Source organism: Thermobia domestica, chromosome 1, assembly GCF_964235325.1.
Source record: "Thermobia domestica chromosome 1, izTheDome1.hap1.1, whole genome shotgun sequence".
Taxonomy (NCBI): domain Eukaryota; kingdom Metazoa; phylum Arthropoda; class Insecta; order Zygentoma; family Lepismatidae; genus Thermobia; species Thermobia domestica.
The window spans coordinates 217,278,535-217,304,579 of record NC_137454.1 but is presented as its reverse complement, the minus strand read 5'-3'; the positions used below and the strand labels follow the sequence as shown (position 1 = coordinate 217,304,579).

Genomic DNA, 26,045 nt, shown 5'->3' with positions numbered 1-26,045 from the left:
TTCTACATATGTTTCGTTATTAGTTAATTAATATCGGACTTCCGAAGAGAAAATCTATTTGAGTTTATTGACCGTGTCTATAGCGACAACTCCCAGTCACAACTTCTCTTCAGTTTTATTTAAAAGTAAGGAAGAGTGAGGAAGAGACTTATGAAGTCGAGAAGGATGTAGAAGAAAGGAGGAAAAGAAGAAGAAGAAAGAGAGAAAGAAGAAACTAGAAATGAAGAACTACCGGATAATTATGGAAATATAGTGAGAAAACTTAAATAAGTATTGAAAGGGGTTATTCATACCCGAATTTTATGTTGATGTGACACATTGTTCTTGATGTGACACATGTTGCCTCATACTACTCGGACCTGGATCCAGGTAACTGCACAAGTGGGAATTACCCTGACCTAGCCCAGATGATGAGAAGTATTAATTTAACGAGTTGTCTATTATTTCCGAATGTTAAACAACTTTTATCCAGTAATTAAATTTCCATAGTGGAGATCGAACACATGTTTGAGTTAGCTAGGAAAAAAATTAAAGTAGTACACATATTTTCCGTGAGTCGGAGGTTTTGAAATTCTTGAAAATACTGTTGTTATCCCAGCTCATTCTATTGTTTCGGCTTTCCTTTCGGAGCCGATTTGTATTAGTTTAGAATTATCCTTCATGACCTCGGCCATGAACCAATATACACATATTATAGTAATACACACATATTGCAAGCACTATCATCGTAAATCGAGATTAAAGATTACCACTTAAAAACTAAAGTTATCATTCATTCACGCACACAAGCATACATACAGGACAATGTAATGATATAGGTAAATCAGCTTTAAAGAAAACTATTTCCTAACTACGGTTTGTTAACATTTATTACATCTATTAAGAATAAGCACAAAGAAAATGTCAATGATTTGCAAATGAGTATACATATGATTATATCATTACACATGTAATCTCAAATTACATCAATATAGATTCAATATTAGTAGAATGGCAGAAAAAAATAAAATAAATTGTAAATTTGAAAATTTAGTTAGATCAAATTGTATCTCATATGAGGAAAGAAAAAATTAATATGATAGTTAAATGAGTCTTTTCTCGTAGTTTCAGATAACATTTTGTGTTGCGTATCCAGAATGCACCCTTTTGGGGTCCATGCACGTTACAACTTTATTTAGGTACATACACGAAATAATATCTATGCATTTGGGAATTACACGTAATAATTTTATAGAATCATTTGTTTACGCAATTTTACCAATTCATATATTAAAAAGCAAAGTTTTTGCCATTAATTTTAATGTAGAAACATAACACATTTTCGTTACTTCATTTATTATCTCTTTAATTCACTAACTCTTAAATCACAATCTTATATCATGTTGGGTGCACACATTGGCAGTAATATTAATAAAATGTAGAGAAGACGAAAATTTCCTGAATTCAAAGAGATTTCGGTTATAGGCACTTCCGTATCGAGACCACAATCACTAAATCGGAAAACACTATTCAGGTACGAAAGTTGTTGATAACGAATGAAATGGAAACACAATTGTACAGGGAGATTTATGGATTTGAGGATGAATTTAATGGTAGCTTAGGGTTACGACACCCTGCCTTAGTTATATGCCACATGCAATTAGTACAACAACAGGAGATGTTAATACATACACATACAAATTAACCACATTACAAGGATTAAGGATAATGTTTAACATGGGGCGGTATATTCTAAATTTACGCTTTACATTTGTCGAATTTTCTGAAATTATGGCAACCAACTTAACCGTTCGGGGTAGGTAACAAAATCCTATATACATATTTATCCGATCAATATCACATTTATATGCATTAAATATTTATATTCCAACATACATATATTTATTCATTATTTAACCTTTCAAATCAATTACCCCGCTCAATAAAATTCTTAGGTTGCAACACTACATACTATAAGATAAATTCGACTATACAGTGAATGAATAATCGCGCATTATGGTAAACATTTATATTTTCGACGATTTCGAAATAGTGGACAATCAAAGTACAAGGCGGGTACGGAAACTGAATTACAATACAGAACTTTTATTTTAATAATTTGTCATCTGGATGATGAAGCCTTAACATTTAACAACATTTATGGGCTCAAACATCCACACGAAATTCATTTCTATTGTACTTGATAGAGACAAAAATGGAGACAACGAAGAATATAACGGTGAACTCAGATCAGAGAACGGTAAGGGAGACAAAAGCAAAGTTAAATTGTATACCGGACAATCGCTCGCGATTGCAGTGAGTCGAATCGCATGGAAACCGTCCCTTGATATCTGACGAAAGCGAATACCTCCACGAATTGTGGTTCGCAATATCTCAATTCAATATTCAATTCAAATTATGCATGTTACATGGTTAAAATTTGTCAAGTTAAAACGAGGGGAAGGTTGTAAAATTCTTAGAGAAGATAATAGAAAGACAGCTAGAGAAGAGAAAAACGGCGCGCCAAAGGAAATAAGCTAAAACACTAAATACTACAAAGATAAGTGGTCGAATATAAGCATGTGCCTATCGTCAACTTCAGAGCCAAAAATACTTTTCAATATGCCAAAACAGGTGGTAAACTACAAGATTCACTACATCTTGAGATTTCGGTTAATTTCGATTACTACATAGTTTAGAACTAAGAAAACTGAAGACATTTGGGGGACATCGACACCTTGGTACGGAATAATGGGACTCTATTGTAATAAATTTACTGTTATTCACTTCTATCCATTTCGTTACCTCTGCGAAAAGTAATGAACTCGGCTTAACATAACGTGAAAAAACTCAAAGTCACAATGTACTATCGCAAGTGTAAGGCTAAACGCGTATTCTTATACTGTACCAATTGTGGAAACAGCTGTTCTGTTCTGTAATTACTTGGAAACTATCCGGAATCATTTGCTGTAAACACTATTCACATCGTCGGGCCAGATAAGCAGTTAGTACGTACGGTTACTATTTAATGTCAAGCCACGAAGTGAAAACATAGTCAGTCATTTTCACACAACACACTTCCTCACACGGAATTCTAACGTAATGATCAGTGCTCGAAACATTCATCACTGTATATAAACAATCAATACCTTGTGGCAAAGAATACTACTGGGATCATATATTTACAGGTTTCCTATCATTTACTCACACTCATTATATTATATATTATTATTATTATTATTATTATTATTCATTTATATTTATTCACATTTTATAACGTAACTCACTTTAGACACCCTATTCTTTAATTATGCCCAAGACTGTTCAAAGCAGTCTCATTCTATATATTAAAATCAATAACCCACTACAGGAATTATCGCGCACTGATCAATATGTGGGAACTCGCATAAACCAAGGCTAGATTCTTTCAACACAAATCACACCACATTCGCACTTCACAGTTTAAAAATCATACATACGCAAGAAAATTCAATATTATTGACTGTACTCTTTAATAAATGTGTTTATATTCTGAAAACAACCATGAGGTTAATCACTGAAAGCAACGAGAGGGAATAAATTGAAATTGCAATCTGGCGATGGAATAGCGTCATGTATGCTAGCTTATATTTAAACACGAATGTGAAGTTTTTTTCCGTTAATTATTTTATTACTAGACTACATAACGTATTGTGCTTTTCAGAACAGTTAGCTAATAATGTAATTTATTGAATTGTCTTCTCATATGGACCAAAACTGTGACATTTCTAAATAATCAGGAAAAAGAGATGATTTTTAGGCAAACTAATGTCTTAATTCTCGGAGCAACAAAACACTAACGATGAGTAATTGTTTACAAGACGTGAGGCGGCGCTGTAGTATAAAAAGACTTTGTACTACTGAACACGCTTTGTACTATATTAAAAGCTAGTTACGCGTTGTATATTATGAGATAACAATATAGAATCATTATGGATTTGCATTACGGATCAAATTTACTCATTAAAATGGACCAAAAAAGAAGAATAGTTACGAATCAACAATACACTGTCCTTAAATAAATTAATAATACTTTCACGCATACATCACAACTACTAACAACATACTAAATTACAAATATACACGCTACATTACATATAAACTAAAACTACACATACTAATACATATTACTACAGAAATTAACTACATTGTATAAACCAAACAAATCACTGACATTATCACATTCTAAATCAGCTCTGGTACTGAAAAAGACGAAGGGAATAGGTGCCTTTTATCAAATTAACCCGTTTTCAATTATAAGATTATTGTTATTGACCCCGAAGGGACATATCGAAACTATTAAGGAAAAGATTCCTTTCCTGAGGGGAAAAGAACTTTTTTGAAACTATTCAACCCATTTCAGTTGGAAGCTGTGATCAATTTAGGGGTAAATGGGGGTTCCTACAAACGCTTACACTGACATTTTAGTATTGAACCTAACCAACACTAAATCATATACCGCCATGTTAAAAAATAACAGACTACACACAAAACTATAGGCTATGTGGACAGGTCTATCGTAACCTAACGCAAATTTTAGGGGCGGAGAGGATATCCTAAACGTTTTCGAAGCACCAAATCTTAGTTTGCAGGATCACACAGCCGGAAATCAAAATCCACACTGATGAATCTGTCCACAGCTATTCATATCAGCAAACATGGCGTCCCTGACTTGAAATTCCATATTTTAAATTTTCTGACTGTTTTCGTATAAAATTCTAATAAATTGAGACTCCCGAAAGCTTCCACACTGTCTATTCCTTAACTGAAACTAATTTTACCTGGTTATTTCACAGAAATCTTGTCCTTTTTAACAAATTTCCTGCATCGCTGCGACGTATGATGTTCCTCCAATGAATGCTTTCCGACAAAAGACGAAGTAAATCGCGCCAGAATACTGAGGTGGAAAATAGTTCTCAAATCAGAGCAAAGGAATTTTTGCCGCGGATAATACAATACGAATAAAAAATGGAAAAACTCGATTAAACTGGATTTTAGCAGGATATGGGCATCTCAGAGGGACGAAGGGGTTCTAAATTATTTTACCAATTATTGGATTGGTGGAGGAATTCAGAAAATTCTGCCCAATTACTGATCTATGATTTATATTGCAATAAAAATGTATAATTTCAATAATCATACATTTGAGGTGCCCATATACAGAAATTTACGATGAAATAATATATAAATAAAGAAATTATTCCCCGAAATATATTTTTTTCTAGTTATTCTGAAGCTCCTGAGTTAATTTTTATTCGGACAAGAAACAAAAAGATTTAATACATAGACCGAAAATTATGTGGTAAAAAATTAACAATACACAGGACGTTCAAAAGCACTGGATCCCCCAAAAATTTATACTACCTTAACTGTAATAGCATATTACAATCATGATAGGTATTCTGCCATTCTTGGCAGGTCAATTGCTGCAACTGAAAAGTTTCCATGATCCATGGCCTTCCGCTAACCTCTTCGTTTTCACGTACGGTTTTTCTGTTTTGATATCGTCCATCAAGTATAGCTTCCTTTATCCCCTCCCTCTCTTTTCTGTCACTATACCCTCTAGCACATCCCTCATGATACAGTTCCTTCTTAACTAATGTCCCATCCAGTTTCACTTCCTCTTCTTAATAATATTTAAAATTGTTCTTTTCTCTCCGACCATGTAAACTTTCGTGAAATTAAATATTTTACAATTGTATATACTATAAAATCATGATAAATTACAGGTATCAGCATTAATACTTAGAAATCACATATTGTTATTTTAGTGATTTTAATTCAAGACATTTCACGACTTCTAGTAAATAAATATACTACGCTTTATTCCACTACGATTTATTTTCTGAATTCTGATAATTGAAGTATAAGTTATAAAAGTGTGTTATAGATGGTTTATCATTATATAAGTTTCAAAACAGCAATCTAGTAACCCTACGTGATGCTACAATAGTTTAAATTTTATGACGAGTGTAGCTCGTCATTGTGTGATTTGGCACCAGGAGGCCATGAGAGCTAGACTCGTGATTTCAGTGCAAGGGGTTAAGAGACTGATAGTTTTGAGAATTAGGTTCTGGTCGTTGTGTGTACTATTCACTCATGATTCATAATAGGTTCTAGCTTAGCTGTATTCCTTCATATGTTATGTTCTATGAAACACTTTCCCTTTGATACTTGATGACGTGAATTGTTCGAGTAGTATACATAAGTATGAGTTTAGTATCGTTTAATATATTGTGACAGTTTAATAATAATAATAATAATAATAATAATAATAATAGTAATAACTCTTACTCACATTAAACTTTCTTCTCACAGAGATGAATTGGGCAAAGAAGTGATTACACGTTTCGAAACGGATATAAACACGGAAGGAATCTTCTATACAGATACAAATGGACGAGAAATGGAACAGAGAAAGAGAAACTACAGGCCATCTTGGGACCTGGAAGTAACTCAAAATGTATCTGGAAATTACTATCCAGTGACATCACGAATCGTAATAAAGGAAGATGGAGGACAGGAATTGGCTGTGTTAAATGATAGAGCGCAAGGAGGCTCTAGTCTGAAAGATGGCCAAATAGAACTTATGGTATATAATAAAATATATTCTATTTTGTTTTACATATAAAAGTTCTTCGTAGCTTTACAATTATGCTGTATAACGCTATAAGATGAAGTTTTATCTATCATATATGAAATGAAATATCATGTGCTAAATGCGATAGGATCAAAATTTCTCATCCAAACATACTTCAAATCTGATTATAGATGAAAATATAATGTTCGGTATTAATAAAAGTGAAACATAAAAATTCTTAGTTAAACTTATCTGAAAGTTTAAATTATTTTTTTATTTGTTTAATACACAATTTAAAAAAAAAAACGTGAAATGTTTCTGAAAAGACGGTTTAAGATTTCATCAAATGTTTAACTAAAATTAATTTGTAGAAATATTATATGTACTGCTTCGTGCGTGACAGTTACATCGAAGTGATGTAGCAGAGAGCTATGTAAGTCTATAACAAAGTATACTGCTATCCTTCAAAATTTATAATCTATTTAGTGTTCCCACGCCTGTAAGATATTTCCTTACAATATACTGGAGTACACTTTTTTGCGATATTTTATCACATTCCAGGAATATATTGATCTTAAATATTTCAAGTTTGTATTAAATTAGTCTGGTTAAAATTTCCAATACAAACTCCACTCTCTCACGTTTGTAACAAACATACAATGAAGAATAGAGTTACACTGTGAAATGAATATAGGACTTTGCAATGATCAAAGAAGATTGAGCTTGTTCGTAGTCTGCGTTGCGATATTTCATATTCACGCTGAGGAGAGGATATACAAGTAGACGTACATTATTTGAACTTCGTCGTAAGCTTTCATCTTCCAAGGGAAAGATCTTACTTGCAAAGAGAAGGTATACAAATAAAATAATAAACTCTATATACATAAATGATGGGATGCGGTTCGACACTACCCATCTCTGACTTGCTTGAGTTTGTACATGATACCAATAGTCTATTTCCTCTTTATTACTATGTGTTAAGAATATTATTGACATTTCTAATTATTAATTTTGAGATCTTTCTTTAAACTCCTTTGAGCTTGAAGTTTGGCTGGAACTTTCTCCACATAGACTATCAATATAATTCTCTTAAATTCCTCATAAGGATACACATACACACACACGCACACACACACACACATATATATATATAACAATGTCCAGTATATATATACTCAGGGGTGTAGCCAAGGGGCCGGGCCCCCCCAAATGACCAACTTTTAAAACATCATAAAATTATCTCGCTTCATTCATTTAAAAGTAACAAAGTTTATTGACAATTAATAATTTATGGTAAAATAGTATGGAGAAATATTGTTTTTCCATACCGATCGAAAAATAGTATAGTATTTCTTCCTTATACCGATCGAAAAATAGGATACTTTTTGTGACAGCAGATTACACAATTTACTGCGATTTATATTTGACAGTTTAAAGACACACGTTTTAACAAGGTACTACAAATACAGCCATAAAACAAAGTACTAAACTGATTTGTAAGTACAGTGTATTTTTATATGCTTTAACAAGTGTTTTAAAAGACATAGACTATGGAAAATTTGGTGAGAAACAATGCTTTTATTCAATTTGGGTTTCATTCGCTCTCTCTTTTATTTCTACTCACGAGGAAACGGTCTTAAATGTAAACAACCGATTTGGCTGGGGTCGGGATGTGTGTTACGGGAGACAAAAGTAGGAGACACGTATTTTGGCGTTTGGGCCCATACGCAGAAATTTCCGAAATACGGGGCCCCAAAGTGGCCCTACATGTCATAACTAGGAAGCGAATGACGTTACTGGTACAGAATGTTGGCTTGGGTTGGAATATGTTATAATATATCCAAAAGTATGGGACTTGTGTTTGTTGTTAGGTCCCACAAAAAGGAATGTCGAATGTACAGGGTCCGATATTGCTAGATTTTCAATAAGGCCATGAAGTTAGAAATATGAGCGAAAAACGCAAACATTCTTTCGCTCCGATGACACCCTCGTGGTCAGCAGATCCCCCTCGACGGCTCGTGCCAGCTGAACATCTGTTCAGAATTGCATGGGTACCATATACGCCAACTTCATGGCCTTATTGAAAATCTAGCAATATCGGACCCTGTACATTCGGCATTTCTTTTTGTGGGACCTAACAACAAACACAAGTCTCATACTTTTGGATATATTATAACATATTCCAACCCAAGCCAACATTCTGTACCAGTAACGTCATTCGCTTCCTAGTTATGGCATGTAGGGCCACTTTGGGGCCCCGTATTTCGGAAATTTCTGCGTATGTGCCCAAACGCCAAATTACGTGTCTCCTACCTTGGTCTCCCGTAACACACATCCAGACCCCAGCCAAATCGGTTGTGTACAAGTAACGTCATTCGCTTCCTAGTTATAGCATGTAGGGCCACTTTGGGGCCCTGTATTTCGGAAATTTCACGTATGGGCCCAAACGCCAAAATACGTGTCTCCTACTTTGGTCTTCCGCAACACATATCTGGACCACAGCCAAATTGGTTGTGTACAAGTAACGTCATTCGCTTCCTAGTTATAGCATGTAGGGCCACTTTGGGGTCCCGAATTTCGGAAATTTCTGCGTATGGGCTCAAACGCCAAAATACGTGTCTCCTACTTTGGTCTCCCGTAACACATATCCGGACCCCAGCCAAATCGGTTGCTTACACTTAAGACCGTTTCCTCGTCAGTGTAATAAAATAATTGTGTTTTTTTAGTCACGAATAATAAATGAGTATATTTGTCAGGAAACCGTAAAGAAATTAAGTGAAATTTCAAAGAAAATCAATCTTGTGTAGATAGGTTCTGTATACAAGGTCTTAAATTTAAATATAAAGGTAACCAAAAAACGTGTTGTTGCTTTTTCACCCACCGCCTTCGAACATCTATATGTCACCTAACCTGGAAGATGAAAAATAGTCCCCATCAGCATCGACGACCTTCTGAAAACGTTCTGGAAGGCCATGGAATCCATCGCAGTAGAACGTGGTGGGCCGTGAAACGAAGAAAGTATCAGGTGCATTTTGGACTTTTACTAGGGATTTGAAATGGCGTCCTCTAATGTGATTGTCCAAAGAATGGAACAGATGATAATCGGACGGTGCAATACGCTGGGAATGTAGTGGTTGCAATATTGTTTCCCATCCAAGGCGAAAAATGGTGTCCTGAGTCATCCTAGCCACGTGGGACTTAGCGTTGTCCCGTAAACGAGGACACATTTGCAATTCAGAAGTGATGGCTCCAGAGTTTTGAGTTTTTGTTGAGCACAGCTCAACTGCTGACATTACACAGTTGCATTGATACTCTGACCAGCTGGTAGCAGTTCCCGATGTACGGTGCACCAAACACACAGAAGGACCTTCTTCTGGTAGTGCTGGTGTCGGTTGTTTTGAAATCGGTTCATGGGATACTAACCAATGATGACGACGCCGTGGAGCTTCGTATAGGACACACTTTTTATCACATGTTAACGCCCTGTCCAGAAATGGCTCCGAAACAGTAAATAAACACAGGCGACTGCCGCGTTGCCTTCTGACCCGGAGTCAAAATATGAGACCCATCGACCCAACTTGTAGTGCTTCACAAGTTGATGGATGTGCTGCCGAATGGTTTCTCCACACACTGAATTGTAGTCCCAGTTCCTCTTGGTACATTTGTTGGTCTTCTGGCACGTGGTGTTTTCGGGTGTTTCGTCATCGTCCTTAAACTTGTTAAACCATCGCTGCAATGTCTGCGTCATCACGACACCCTCACCAAAGGCCTGGCATATCTTCTGTCCCGCTACAGCGGCGTTTGACCTCCATTTGAACTCGTTCAGCATACATGCTCCTATGACGCTCTGTGGAAGTCCCATGTTCCCTCTGTCTTTATGCAAGTTCACGGTATGTCTGAATTGCCACAACCAGGTAGTATGTTGGATATACCGACAACAACAACTGACTTTCGCCTTATCTCCACTCGCATTCAACTCACGATGTGAGGTCCAATTGAACACAGACCTCCACGAAAAGAAACAGAACTTTCTTGGTTACCGTTATAGTTATGCACAAAAGTATAGAGTTTGGTCCCGGGCAGTAGTTTTGGATTAAGCATAATAAAAACTATCTTGAATATAATTTCTGGATAATAATAATAATAATAATAATAATAATAATAATAATAATAATAAGAAGAAGAAGAAGAAGAAGAAGAAGCTAAAATAGTGTTTTTAGTTTTGCAGACTAGCAGAAATACATTGTTTTGGCTTTGTACATTGTAGTTGGCCCCCCCTCAAAAACGACGGGCCCCCCCTACACAAACCTGCTGGCTACACCCCTGTATATACTACTCTCAAGGTTGACAAGATAATTTCAAATATGTAAATATGTTGAACATAATTATCAAATCAAGTTAATTTGAAAATAAGATTATAAAATAAATACATTTAAATATTATAGTACAATATTTAAAAAAGAAATTGCAGAAGTCTAACTTATTTTTATTTATTTATTTTTATTTTAGTTGCAACGGAGATTCGTTAATAACGATGCTTTCAATTTGAACGAGACCCAATACGGCACAGGCATCGTTGTCAGAGGAAAACTGTATTTGCTTGTTGGTTCTTCGGATAGTTCTTCTTCTCCATCGCTTACTGCACAAGAGAGGCTTCTTTCACAGTCAAAATCTTTACAACCATGGACGTTCTTTACTCCAACTGATCTTTCGTTTGACGAATGGACGCAGAAGTATCCAACGGAAGTAAGTTAATAGGTTATTGATTATATCTTTTAAGTAGCATGTGTATATATAATTATAGGAAGATTGTAAGTTCAAAACAATGTCCAGTATACAGCAATGTTATATTTTGACATGATAACTGGTATAAATTTATCACGATATGTAACAAAGAATGCGGGGCGCGGTGGCTCAGTGGTAGAAAGTTCACCTCCGGTGCTTGGGTTCCCTGGTTCGATCCCAGCTCGCGCCGTGTGAACTTTGTGGTGGACAAACACCGTGCTCGTGGGTTTTCTCGGGGTTCTCCCGTTTCCTCCCACTTTCTTCATTCTACCATTTCACTCATCTCTCATCATCACCGTCTCCTTTAGCCTAACCGGCATAACCGTGGGACGAAAAACTTAAAAGATTTCATTTCATTTCATTTGCAACAAAGAATCTGTGGAACGGGAGAACGCGAGAAAAAAACTTGTACAGAACGACTCATAGGCACTCCCTCAGTAGCACACACAAAGTCCACTTTTTTTTTTAAAGAATGGCAATAATAATAAAGAGATAAAGGAAATTATTAATGATCAAAAGTTAAATAGCCCCCCCCCCCAAACGCAGTTCGACTGTTAGGTTTTTATTTAAACATGTTTACTGAAGCAAGTGACGAATGCTTATAAAAGAACAAATAGAAGTGCCCGTTCTTCACATGGGAAGAATCAAGTTTACATGAATATACCGTAAATCCGGAAATTTAAATATGTAAAAATTGTTCCTCTTTTCTCTTTTAGAAGTTAAATTGTCAAAACTGCTGCAACTTACTCATTTTTTTATTTAATTATTTTATGTATCAAACTTCACGCTTCCAACTTAAGTGAATACTCACATTAAGCAATTCCTGATTAAAGAATCGAAAATTTTAATACTAAAAATTGTTCAGTTTAGGATTCAAAGTTTTGAAAACACTGAAATTCGTTATCGATTAATTGCAATTGGGGCATTCCATGTGAAATCAATCAATGAAATGGCAAAATCTGACCTGACGATCTTAGATTTTTGTAAAAGTTGGTGCACAGCTTTATTACAGTGGGAGATAAAAAAAGCCCAAATATTACCTCTCTCCTCCTGAAAGTGTCCCCATACAGGGTGTTCAAAAATGCCAAAAAAACCGGCATTTTTCAGTTACAGTAATTATTAAAAATTGTCATAAAACGGTTAATATGTGCACTAGAGATGTAGAACAAACACCATTAGAAAGCTTAAAGCTTGTTCTACAAGTTGTACTATACTAAGAAACCTGTAAAATAAAAAATAACACTTCAAAAATTCAAATTAAGATTTGAATTTCGTGTAGAAATGTCCCTCTGCATTTGTTCAAAATTGTCCAGATTGTAGTCTCATATGTGTATACTAAAACACCACAAAGTTGCATTTTGGGCACTCAATGGGATCCGATTCAAAATTCAACATAACCAAGCATTGCACGATATTGACCATGCGAATATATGGGTTGAGATCGATAACCATTTGCCTGGAGCTATTTACCTCCAGCATCAAAGGAATTTATATTCAATTTCATTTGTTTCTTGATGTATTCATTTGCATTTACCCAATTATCCACCTTTTGAGTTATTTAGAGAGGTATTACGTTTCCAAACAGTACTTAATACAGGTCATTATTCTTGTTAGTCAGTATGGATGTTTCTAAATTTATGTTGGCTACATGTTATTTTCATTCCTTTGTTTCAGGATTGCTATTACAGAACATATTATGAAAGAGAGGGATATATTTTCCTCCCTTTCACAATATTTGTATCAAATGTGTTATGAAACACAGTGACACTGCTCACAATCACTTCACACACTTTCAGCACAAACAATTAGTCAATAAATACTTTTTCCTATTTCAATTATGCACTTCCACATGTCTGTGACAGCAATCCTGAAACAAAAGAATGAAAATAGCATGTATCAATGTAGCCAATATAAATTTAGAAACATCCATACCGACTAACAAAAATAATAATCTGTATTAAGTACTGTTTGGAAACGTAATACCTCTCTAAATAACTCGAAAGGTGGATAATTGGGTAAATTCAAATGAATACATCAAGAAACAAATGAAATTGAATATAAATTCCTTTGATGCTGGAGGTAAATAGATCCAGGCAAATGGTTATCGATCTCAACCCAGATATTCACATGGTCAATATCGTGCAATGCTTGGTTTATGTTGGATTTTGAATCGGATCCAATTGAGTGCTCAAAATGCAACTTTGTGGTGTTTTAGTACACATATGAGACTACAATCTGGACAATCTTTTACAAATTCAGAGGGACATTTTTATACGAAATTCAAATCTTAATTTGAATTTTTGAAGTATTATTTTTTATTTTACAGGTTTTTTCAATATAGTACAACTTGTAGAGCAATCTTTAAGCTTTCCAATGGTGTTTGTGCTACGTCTCTAGTGCACATATTAACCATTTTATGACAATTTTTAATAATCATTGTAACTGAAAAAATGCAATTTTTGACATTTTTGGACACCCTGTATGGAGACACTTTCAGGGGGGAGAGGTAATATTTGGGATTTTTTCATCTCCCACTGTAATAAAGCTGTACACCAATTTTTACAAAAATCTGAGATGGTCAAGTCTGATGACTTGTTGATTTGACATGAAATGTCCCAATTATAAGTTTATGTAGGGCTACGAGACTTCTTACCTGGAACTTAAACGAATATTCACATAAAAATTTTCTGCGTAAAGAATGTGAAATTTGAATATAGAAATTGTTCCCTTTCCCCATTAGAAGCTGAGTTGTCGAAATACGTATTCTCTTATTTTTAATTAGGAGTTTAAATACCGAATTCTACTCCTCTAACTTGAATGAATACTCACATTTGCCAGTTTCACAAAAAAGAATAGACATTGTAGATAAAAATTCCCCTTTTTTCCTACTTAAGAGCGAAATTTTGGAAAAACGAAAAATTATGACCAATTATTTTTAATTGGAGCATATATCAAATTTCATCCTAATATCTAGCTAATCAGTTTACCTTCCTAATCATTTTCTACTTCAACATCTAAGCCATATGGTCTATTCCTACTTTCATATAAGTTCCCAACATATTCCTTCCATTTTCCTAAGACTTCACTTCTCTTGCTGACTTCTTTTCTATTATTATTTTCTACTGCCATCGTAATATTCCCTTGTTTACTTTGAAGTTCCATAAATTTCACTTCCTTGTACATTTTCTCATATTTTTCAACGCTTTCTAATTCTTCTATGTTCTCGCATTTTCTTTTGTAAAGCCCTTCTCTTCCTCTGTCTGTTTCCCTTTCGCAACTCGTTTAATTTCCTGTACATCTTTCTGCCCTCTTCGGTATCAATCTGCTTCGACGTCTTCCTTTCCCTCACTTTTTTCCAACATCTGTTCTGTAACCCGTGGTTTCTTGGCCTATTTGTGATCGCGATAACCTACTTCTTCTGCAACCTGCTGTATGCAAAGTTTAATATGCTCCCACCATCTGTTACTACCCAAACCTATCCTTCCTTCATTTGAGTGTTTTTCTTCGAATTTCTCAACGAAAAGATTTCTTAATCGTTTTTCAACTTTTCAGTGTTCAACATATTGTTGCCTACTTTTCTTCTGTCTACATTTTTGAGTTGAACCGAATATCCCCTTCGGCCAGCATAAGGTTATGATCACAGAAAATGTCAACCCCCGGAAAGGGTCTTCTCGTTCTTCAAGCTATTCCGATAGCTGTCCTGAATCATAACATAGTCTATCTGATATCTTGAGGTAAAGTCAAACCAATGAGCTTCCTAATTCCTTTTTTTTCCTATGAATAGTTTATTGGCACATTTCTTACAACCTGTGATTCTAATTTTACTCAGTGTCAAAACCCATGCCTCAACTGCAAATAATAATAATAATAATAATAATAATAATAATAATAATAATAATAATAATAATAATAATAATAATAATAATGTGTAATATACTGTATATGTAGTCTATGCATAGTGAGTTAATGCTTCAACATCCTGAAGCAGGACTTTCGGTTCGTTTTTAGTATGTAAATCCCTCTGAAAATGCTTTGAGCGTCTCCAAGAAATACTTGCTGGGTACACCACTATGCGTACCGTATTTTATACATTCTTCACATAAAGTAACATGTCGTGCAATTTAGATTGTACAAGTAGAACTAGCTGTTAAACATAACTTGTTGTATTTTGCAATGAGAGTTGTGATCAGATCCACCATGAACACATTAAAAGAAGTCATAATTGACAAAAACATGCAACTAATTAGGTATGGGACTAATGTTCATGTAAATGAAAGTTATGCGAAGTAAACCATATAGAGAATACGTTTGTTTTATCTTTGCAAACTTCCCGCCGGTGCACTTGGTTGGCTTTTAAAGGTTTTCTGCTAGCACTCACGTGAACGTGTTAATTCAATAGACGCCTTATTGGTTTTGTCGTGTAGGTGACGTTAGTTGTCAGCCAGTTCATCAAATGAGATTATTGCTATTTGGCGGGTATTTGAAGTGGTTAGTTGCCACACATGAACAAGTGTGTTACCTGATTTGTGAGTGGTGTGGCGTTTTGCTGTTTTCTAGCGTATTGTAACTCACAACTTAACCATGGCGTGGCAAGAACACGTTGCAGACAGATTTATCCTTTAGGCGGCAAGTGTGCCAAGATAAAAACAAACGTAGGCTTTATAAGATTGTAATGTTAGAGTATCCGTTACTCTACCCTATAACTCTTAAATGAAAACAAATTATTATTGTTGTTTGCATTAGACAGTTAGAACGATTATCTCGACCTAATTCGATAATGGAGTCAATACGTTAACATCTTCATGGGTAAAAATAAATTTAACCGTTGCTATCCATATCTCACGCATTGAAATATGTAGTGACGTTAGAATTTTGTAGGTTGAAAGATGAACTTTTGTGAGGTGTCTCAAAAATCTCCTGACATAGGGTAACTCTGTTATTATCAAAGTTACAACAAAGTGTAAGAAGAACCATCTCCAAAATATGGTGTTTGCAATCTAAAGTGAAGGATTTTTTTTTAAATCGGACGAGTCGTTTCGGCTGGACATTTTTTATGCACCCAATGTTAAATAAAAATGCAGTGTTGCCATTTACCTGGACCCACAACATAAGTGAATGAAGTTACTGTTTGAAATGGGGGCTGGCCATTGACATGTCAGTGCAAAAGAAAGTAACTTCATTCACTTATGTTGTTGGTCCAGGCAAATGACAACTTTGCATTTTCATTTAACATTAGGCGCATAAAGAGTGTACAGCCCAAACGGCTCGTCCGATTTAAAAAAGTACTTCACTTTAGATTCAAAACATCACATTTGGAGATGTTTTCCCTTCGTACGTTTCCTTGTAACTCTGATAATAACAGCTACCCTATGTCAGGGGACTTTTGAGACACGTTGTATATTGCTGAGATATACTAATATACTTGGGGTATGAAAGGGTATATACTTAACATATTTGGACTATAAAAAGGTATATAAAGCCTATAATAGTGATGTTGATTGGCATCAGTTTAACCTCAAATATAAGATTTTGAGTTAAATCTAATATAGGGGCTACTGGTGACGTTAAAACTTCGGCTATGAGAAGGTACTGACTGAGTCAACTACCAGCATAGATAATTCCTAAATATAAGTTTCACGTGACTTTCGTTATTATCTTTACCGAACTTTATTATTAATAATAATAATTGTAGTAGTAATAGTGATGCACAATGACCCGTAACACGCGGTATACATAATCATTTATCAATAAGATCAAAACAGTAGGCTAACAAGAAATCGATTGTCATTAAAAAGTGCAATATTTCGATATATCGATCGATATTTTTCAAATATTAAAACTGATCAAGATATACATCAATATTTTGTTTAAATTTCTCTATTCGATATTTTTTGATATTGTGACACTTTGCTATCCGATATTTCAATTGTTGATGTTTTGTTTTTGATATTTTTATATATTTTGCTATTTCGATATTCGATAATTTTTTGATATATCGATCAAGTTTCGATATTTTTATTGATAGTCAAATCTGAATATCACACAATCATTATTGTCATTACTATAGATAATTATTTTATATTAACGAAAAAAAAGAATTGACCAACCAGTTCCGAGTAACGAATACGTGAATCACGATACGAATTTTTTCTGGTGCCTCTTTAAAACTAATGTTTGAACTAAACTCCTGATTATCATATCTGTATTCATTAGGGCCACGAGACAAACAGTAAGGCATTATCGTCTCGTCTTGTAATTTTTGTAGAACCTTGTCTCGATTCTAGGAAGGCTTTGTTCGTCTCGTTTTATACATTTATTTCCTATTTTTTTCTTAATTTCATCTACAAGTTAGAATATTTCTGCGTCATGAGTGGTTCACGAAGGGTGTGATATAATAACATGTGAACCATATTTATTATTAGAGTGAATTGTGTAATGACTTGTATATGTTTAAACATTGATAAATGCTCTTCATTGTGTTCGTATAATCATTTTTTTTTAATTTAAAGATTTATACTATGCATCATGTAATCCTAAAACACTGTGAACTGGTATTACCCACGAGGCTTGTGAAATTTCTCGTTTGCCTTATTGGTTTGCATTGATTCGAGTTTAACGTCCCATTCAGCAGCGAGGCTATATGAGACGTGGATCTATTGATTAACGTGGAATCTGAATTACATGAGCTCCCAACAGGATTTGAGCCCGGGCCGATTGCCTCAAATTTAAAAGGTACTTCTCGACTTGACTCTCCTCTGGATGGTCTCGTCTCGCGGTTATCTCTAGTATTCATAAATTTATAGTAAGAATTCACATTAAAATTTCAGTTCCCCAGTCCTTGCTCGCTCTAAATTGACCCTCGGTTACTCCCAACAATATTGAAGAAGAGAAGCTTATTATTTCGCCACACATACACTTCAGATTAGGTGCTGCTCCTAGTCCACTACATGTTGAAACTGGAACTAATCAAACTTAATACAGTTTGCAGGTTTGACGGCTTCTTTGCCTGACAACGTTCACCTTTTAACGCTGGAACCTTGGAGTGGAGGCCGTCTCTTGCTTCGACTAGAGCATTTGTTGGAGCAAGATGATGATCCGGAACTATCACAGCCAGTAACAGTTGATCTTCAGGTAAGAGACTATTTATATTCTAAATGATAATAACAATATCTATGGACTTCATTTCATTGACTCATATAAAGATCACAATAATTACTAGCTGATATGTATCAGGTTATTACCTAATAATTCATACTCTTGCACCGGCAGGAAAAGAATAACTTCATTGGAACATTACGACTATTCAGGAAAATAATCTCCATCGGACTCCACAACACTCTGCACCGTATCAACCAGTTATTGAATTCCCTGCTGAAAAAAGTAACGGTTTTGGAGGCAAAAAACTGAGTCATTGTTCCTCGCATGTCATTCTCATCTTGCAGTATTTTCCAGGAAGGATGATTTTGCAGGCTACGAAAGAGATAATAGTCTGTTGATGCAAAATATGGTGAAAACGCCGAAAATGTTCTCCTAGACACATTCTTCAGTCTTAGCACAGATCTTTCTTGGCATGTGTATTGTGGATGACTACACACTTGTAATGAACCAGAGCAGGACATTTCTTCAACAATGCAGTCCGTAGGCGTTCAAGCTGCTGACAGAGACATTGCATTGATTGTCTGGTTACATGGCAAGATCTCAAAATGGATTATCCCACGAATATCCCACCAAACTTCAACATTACCTTGTACGAGTAGATGTCCTGTTATCGAAGAGTTCCTGCAAAGGGGTCCAACTTTTTATCCTGTCATCAATCTGTCCAGAAGTGCTCACACCTGTGACGAGTGAGCAGAGAACTGCAGATATTCAATCGGTACTGCTTCTATTGAAGCGTTAACGCATTGGGTACCCATTTACCGAGTTTTGACACGTATCTGTAACGTCTTACAGATGACGATAAACAATCGAATGGGTGATATGAAGTTCGCTCATAAGTTCTTCAACAGTTTGCATTGGATTTTCCTTCACCGCTGTCCGCAGGACATCTTTGTCCAGTTGCATATGTCTCCCTCCTCGTGGATTATCGGTGAGGTTGGTGTCCTCAGACGGAAACCTCTGGAACCACCTCTAACACTTCCCCACATTCACAGCACCTTCATTATATACGGCATTGATATTTCGTGCCGCTGCACTGGCTGAATGTCCCTGGTGAAAATACAGCAAGACATGCGGTATGTAGTCTTATATTGCCATGATCAATATACAATTTCAAAACGTGGAGTTGACCATTTTCCTCCCTTACACTGCTGTATAATCAAGTGCCCTAAACAGTTATGAACGTACCGTCTACTTCACTATACCCTCGTCAGACGGCATCATTGCAGCGATCTTCGGAAAGCAATATTACTTATGGAATGAGCCGATAATAAAAGTATGAAAACCTATAAGGCTATATTATTGTTATTAGTAGTAGGAGGAGGAGAAGGAGGAGGAGGAGATGGTTAGAACTTCTGTACAATGGAAAGAATATGAAATTTAGCTAATTAATTAACCCTTTGAATAATAGCTTCTAAATATAATAACAAATGAAATTCTGTTCTCCTCAGTACATGTAAAACAGTAGAAGGACTGTAGGTAGAACTTTCTATAGTTTAAGATCTATCCTTCATGTGTAATTCAAGCTATAGATCTCAATGGCGGTTCTTTGAGGGAAATCACACTGGTAAAAATTCAAATTTTATTACTACAAGCTAAAGGAAGTAAGCTTACCTAACATTTCAATTCTTTTAAGTTTCTTCCCTTAAGCTTATAGCGATAAAATTGAAATTATTACCAATGTGATTTTACTTAAAGACCTGCCACTGTTAGATCTATAATAGGGAAGGCGGTTTGTTATCAAACATTTCCTGCATTTTACCATGTCTTTCTTATAACCCTAAGACTTTGTGACAGTTGCCTCATATTCATTTTTACTTAATTTTCAATAAATTATTTTAATTAAATTATGCATATGAGTAAAACAACTGTAGCGAATGTTATTTTAAATTGTATGTGTAGAAAAAAGCAAAGGGAACTGAAACAGCATTCTTTATTTTTTTCCCTATCCAAATGTAAGATGATTTTTATTCTGTATACCTGTCATTGCGGCAAGGACATTTAACCTACCCTTCTTTTGTCTCTTAAACAATAATCATTGAACGTCTGAAGCTACACGAGACCACATATACAGAGGGTGGTTTATGAACCCAAGCAAAGAAACACAAGAGCTTTTAACATCTTTCTGTGATAGAGGAGAAAAATAGTAAAGTCTGCTCAAACTGAATAGAATCGTAGTGCAAAATAATCTCTATGAATTTGTTAAACTCACATTTCCGTCAGGACGTCTCCACGTAGAACTTAGATAAAATTTTGGCACAGGTTTGTAAGTTGGTCCAAGTGCACGAACCAGACAAGAAGTCTCCAGATGAACTTCCATAAAAATTTTAGATACAACTTGTGAAATTTAAAGAAATCACGTACTTTGGGAAAAACCAAGCTCAAGCACAGTAAATGGGCGGGTACGAATAAAATAGAATTGAGGACGCAAAATAATTTGACGAATGAGAGAAAGGGAGGAAATCAAAAACGCAGATAAAGGCATGTCCTAAAAGGTCGACGAGTTGAGAATTCAAAATTCCAAGTCAGTTGTAGTAAGTTGAAGACCGGAAACCAGTACGTCAAAAACATTCAAGCACACCCAAAGGTTTCACACACACACTGCACTCCAAAACGTACCACTAGTTTATTAAGAGACATAATGAGTTAGAAAACAAGCCAGTAGATGATCTTCCACAGCACTAAAGTATAGACATTTATACATAGATTTTCTTTAAATAAAAAAGTTTAAAACTCCGAAATACATTAAAAAAATATTTACATACCTTTTGTGTGAGTGATACATTTTCACGCATATACATATATTTACAAAAAATTCCAGACAACAAGCGTTAACGGACTTGTTTAGCTAAGATTAGTAACGAGTCGGGAAAATAAACGTGAACGTTGTTTACGCATTTCCAGAAAGCACTTAGACTAGCCTTAAGAATACGCGATTAGTTTGCATTACCATGAACACTTCTTAAAAACACTTAATATAATTAGTCCGTGCAACACTACACTCACGATAGAAAGAGTAATGGTGCAGTGTGATAATTGAAAGTGCTAGTGCAGAAAAGTGCATTGTGGAAGAGATGGATCGACGGAAGCCCTACTTTGATGGAGATGGACAGACCAAAGTGCGTCGCCCCTAGCAGATTAGGAAGGAGCACAGGAAAAGTCCGATGAGAGAACCTAGGATGCAGAACATTCGTCGCGCAGGCAAGAAACAAGAAACGTGAGGACCCCTGTGTATGTGTGGTCAGCGCAGTGGCGACAACGAAAGGTAGGACCCACCTAAATTATTTATTGGTGTTGAAAGGGCGATTCTCATCATTAAATAAAGATGCAAGACGTTCTCTGTACAGAAATTAAAAGCCGGAAATAGTTGAGATTTCAAAAACTTAATTTCATCGCATTGAGAACAGGTACTCTATTTCGAACTTTAGCTATCAAAGATTAAAATTTTTACCTTAAAGTCGGCTTACAATGAACTATAGAGACACTGGCAATTTTACTTATATATTATGTGATATTAGTGACCGCATCGTTCTCATTAAAGAGATATTAATTCCTATAATTTTTCTATTAGTCAGTTATGGTTCTATTAGTCAGTTTTCTATTAGTCATAGTTGTGGGAAAGAAAGATAAACTAAATGTAAACAAAATAACATGTAGACTTTTAGTGGCTCGAATTGTGCAATTTTCGATAAAAGAAGGCAATCTAAGTATTTAAATTAGAATATTTAAATTTACATGAAGTGAAAGTGCGTCATCTACGCTATTGACAGGCACTCTTTGGATGTAAGATAATTAAAAACAAAACTTGATATATTTTCTAGAAGTGCATTCAGTGTATTGTTTAAATTGTATAAAAATCACTATGTTTGTAAAGTTATTCACATAGGAGTTGGTAACTTAATGAATTTATTGCAATCAATATGCTAATAGGAGTTTAATGAATAATCTGCAGTAATGTCTCAATAAAAGTATTTGACGTAGAGAGTTCGAAGATTAATTAGTGATTAGAAAAAAACGCAAATAATCTCACGATCAGTCATTTTTGTGTTAGAGATACGGAATCCGTCAATAAAATGGAACAGATATTATATTCTGTCATAAAGAATACGTATTGGCTAGTAACAATAAACTAGGCTAAGCAAAGACGCATTGAATGTATCATTGTATTAGAAGCCAGGCATAGGCTTACTTAGTTTCCTTAGGTCATTCCATTTTTCTTTCAAAAATTTCTCACTAAATCTCAAATCGAAGTCATGACTCATTTCAACTTATTTCAACTTATTTCACCTTATCCACGTATTCTAGATTATTTCACTTACTATTTTTTAAAATCTCACTCAACTAAATCGTATATATTTAAATTCACATTCCATAAAACTATGCCATTCTTAAATTAAATATTTTTGGAAATGGAATGTAAATTCAATATTAAGTATCAGCTGATAAACGTTATCCATATGCTTATCATCTAATATCCCGTGAATAAATATTTTCAAATGTAAGGTTGTAAATTAACCAGTTTTGTATTGTACATAATCATGAGAGCTCACTATGTAAGGATAAACCATCATAAATTTCACCTAGGACTGGTTATGGATATCGGTTTCATTAGTTTGTTTATGTGTTTATTATAATAATTCATTCAACCTATAGGTCAAGAAAGAAAACAGAAATGTAACTTACTTAATTTAATTTTGGTGCTAAGGCCTTATGCCTTACTTCTCATCTTTGTTATCATAAATTACATGTTCAGTGTTAATTTTCGTCTTGCTTGATTTTTTAAAACTTTTTTATCTTTACTCATTAAAGTTTTTGTTATATTGTTAACCTAAATTCGTGATTTTTTTGAGCAAGTTGTATCCCTCACGTCAAGAATAACATTGGTTTTCAAGGGTTTGTTAAGCTAAACTAATAGGGCAATGTAGGCAATTTTCCAATTCTATCTACCATGGACTGAATTGAACTGATTTTCATGACTTTCAATCAAAATTTTAAATTCAAGATATAAGTTTATTTCTTACAACATTATTATTATTATTATTATTATTATTATTATTATTATTAGTAGTAGTAGTAGTAGTAGTAGTAGTAGTAGTAATAGTAGTAGTAGTAGTAGTAGTAGTAGTAGTAGTAGTAGTAGTAGTAGTAGTAGTAATAGTAGTAGTAGTATAGTAGTATTCTCCAATTTTCATGGAAAGTGAAAATCAGTCTAGTTCGTCCCTACAAACCAGAAATTAGAGTAAAAATTCTTTTTCAGCATTGCAGCATGTGAATACACGGATACAGATGCAAATAAAATAAATTTTCGATTGCTCTCTCGGTTTAGGGGATCTAATTTCCCTAAAACCCTGGGATACCCCGGGGAGATAGGATTTTCAAACCGTGAAATCAGTCCTCATCGAGTCATGAACTATTTTAGTTCGAAGAACAGAGACTTAAACGGTGTTGCACATGATAGCAATTGTGATACACAGAACACAAACCCCACACCCCACTCTTTTTTAATTTTTATAAATTTGGCGCTCCGAACAGAAACTCTCTACTTTTAACTTTTACAAATTTGGCGCCCGAACAGGGACTCTCTATTTTTAATTTTAACAACTTCAAAACATAATAAACAATCTTATTTACGAGTATATCTTATATGTTTAAAATTAATTGTCTTCAATATTTTGATCGAAAAATCGTCAACCTCATTCACATCAAGAATGAATGAACTGCTTACAAGTTGTGGGGGGATAAAAGCAAAAGAAGGTTTTAAATACTAGCGTCTCTAATAAAGTAACTCGTCTAGTAACTTCATACAAAACACTTGTATTTCTGAAACTTTTATGACAAATATTAGTAAGGTACTGTGCTTAATAATATCTGCAGCATAGGTAACACTCCTTCCTCTCTTATTGAAAATTGAAAGATGTGATAAAATTTAGCGCACTGAATTAAAATTAAACTTTTTTTGACCAAAGAGCTATCTAAGACTGAGGAAGCTTTGTACAGTATTGTCCGTCCACAATGAAAGTTACATCCTCACATATACCTTTCAAAGGTATGGTGGTAGTACAAGGAATTACAAACACACAAGGTAAATATTTTCTGTGATGTGATTTTTATCCCAAAAATAATACTATGGTATTACTACTTATGATATTTTCTCGTTATTGCTCTATTTTTACTTAATAGTCTTGAGGGGAGCGTCCTGTTCCCGTTAGTTTTCCTGCAAATGATCATTTCCTATTATCTCACGAGATATGAAATATCTGAAAAACAATTCAACGAAAAATCAAAACTTTACAAAAATATCCTGCTGCTGTTTTTCTTCCATCTAGCTTGTTCTAAGTTAAGACGAAAATGTTAATACACAGAAAACTTTTTATTTCTGCTTTCAAAAATACCTAATTGTATTATATATTTTTTCTTCTAGTCTTTGTTCACGTCCTTCACCATCACTTCAGCAACAGAAACAACGTTGTCAGCAAATCAACTGTTGTCAGAGAAGAATCGTCTGGTATGGCAAGTCTCCAGTGAACAGAATAAAGCAACACCAAAGGTCGACAAAGCAATGGACGATACCCTTCAAATTACTCTGCAACCAATGCAGATTAGAACCTTTATTCTTGACATTCAATAAATAAATTTAGCAATAACAATATCTTATGCTGATTATTTTGGTTTGGAATAGAATACACATATTTGTCATTAAAAGTTTATGAACATTTGAAATAAACTTTATTTTTTTAAAGTAAACCTATGAACTATTCATTTGCATTTCCCATTATGCTCTTCCGTTTCGTACACATGTGTCAAATAAGAATTATATTAAAACTTTCACAACATAATTAAGACTGGAATGATGAAATAATAACAATAAGTGTAGAACTGATACTAGTGTAATTATCACAGTGATATCAGACCAGAAAATTATATTGCAGCGCAACTGAGGACTATTATTTTCTGGACAAAGGGCCATCTATTTGTGCTGTATGTGAGGGAGTTTTGTATAGTATTATACAGCTACACTTAAACCTAATCCTAAGAAGACACTCAATGGTAGAGCGCTCATCCCTGACACGTTGGGTCCCTGGTTCAATTCCATTTCGCGCCAAGCTAATTTAGTAGTGAACAAACACTTTGTGCGTGTGTTTTCTCGGGGTTCTCCAGTTTCCTTCCTCTTTCTTTATTAGGCCATTTCAAAATTATCATCATCATCTCCCTTAGCCTCGGTGCACAATAATTCGACGTTAAACTAAAAATTGCATTTCATTTAATTTAAAATTGCAACCTTCTGCGTATCTGTCAAAGGTGTGATAGTAGTACAAGCAATTACAAACACAGAAGATGAGAATTTGGAGGTGGTATCGTGATTATTATCCCAGAAATGCTACTATATTGTCCTTTATTTCTCTATTTTCTAGGGCCGCGGTGGCTCAGTGGTAGAGCGTTCACCTCTCATGCTTGGGGTACCTTTTTGGATCCCAGCTCGTGCCAAGTGAACTTTGTGGTGGACAAA

The 26,045-nt window shown here is 34.7% G+C and overlaps 1 protein-coding gene across 1 annotated transcript in view; it reads left to right on the top strand.

Annotated features, from left to right (window-relative positions):
• Positions 1–25,282, top strand: part of LOC145693901 (lysosomal alpha-mannosidase-like) — an 87,853-nt gene extending 62,571 nt beyond the window's left edge. Inside the window, exons 14-17 of the mRNA XM_081770070.1 lie at positions 6,337–6,610; positions 11,108–11,344; positions 18,365–18,514; positions 24,960–25,282. Of these exons, the coding sequence (XP_081626196.1) occupies positions 6,337–6,610; positions 11,108–11,344; positions 18,365–18,514; positions 24,960–25,166 (868 nt within the window). The 3' untranslated portion in view covers positions 25,167–25,282. The remainder of the gene's footprint in view (positions 1–6,336; positions 6,611–11,107; positions 11,345–18,364; positions 18,515–24,959) is intronic.
• Positions 25,283–26,045: the final 763 nt, after the last annotated feature.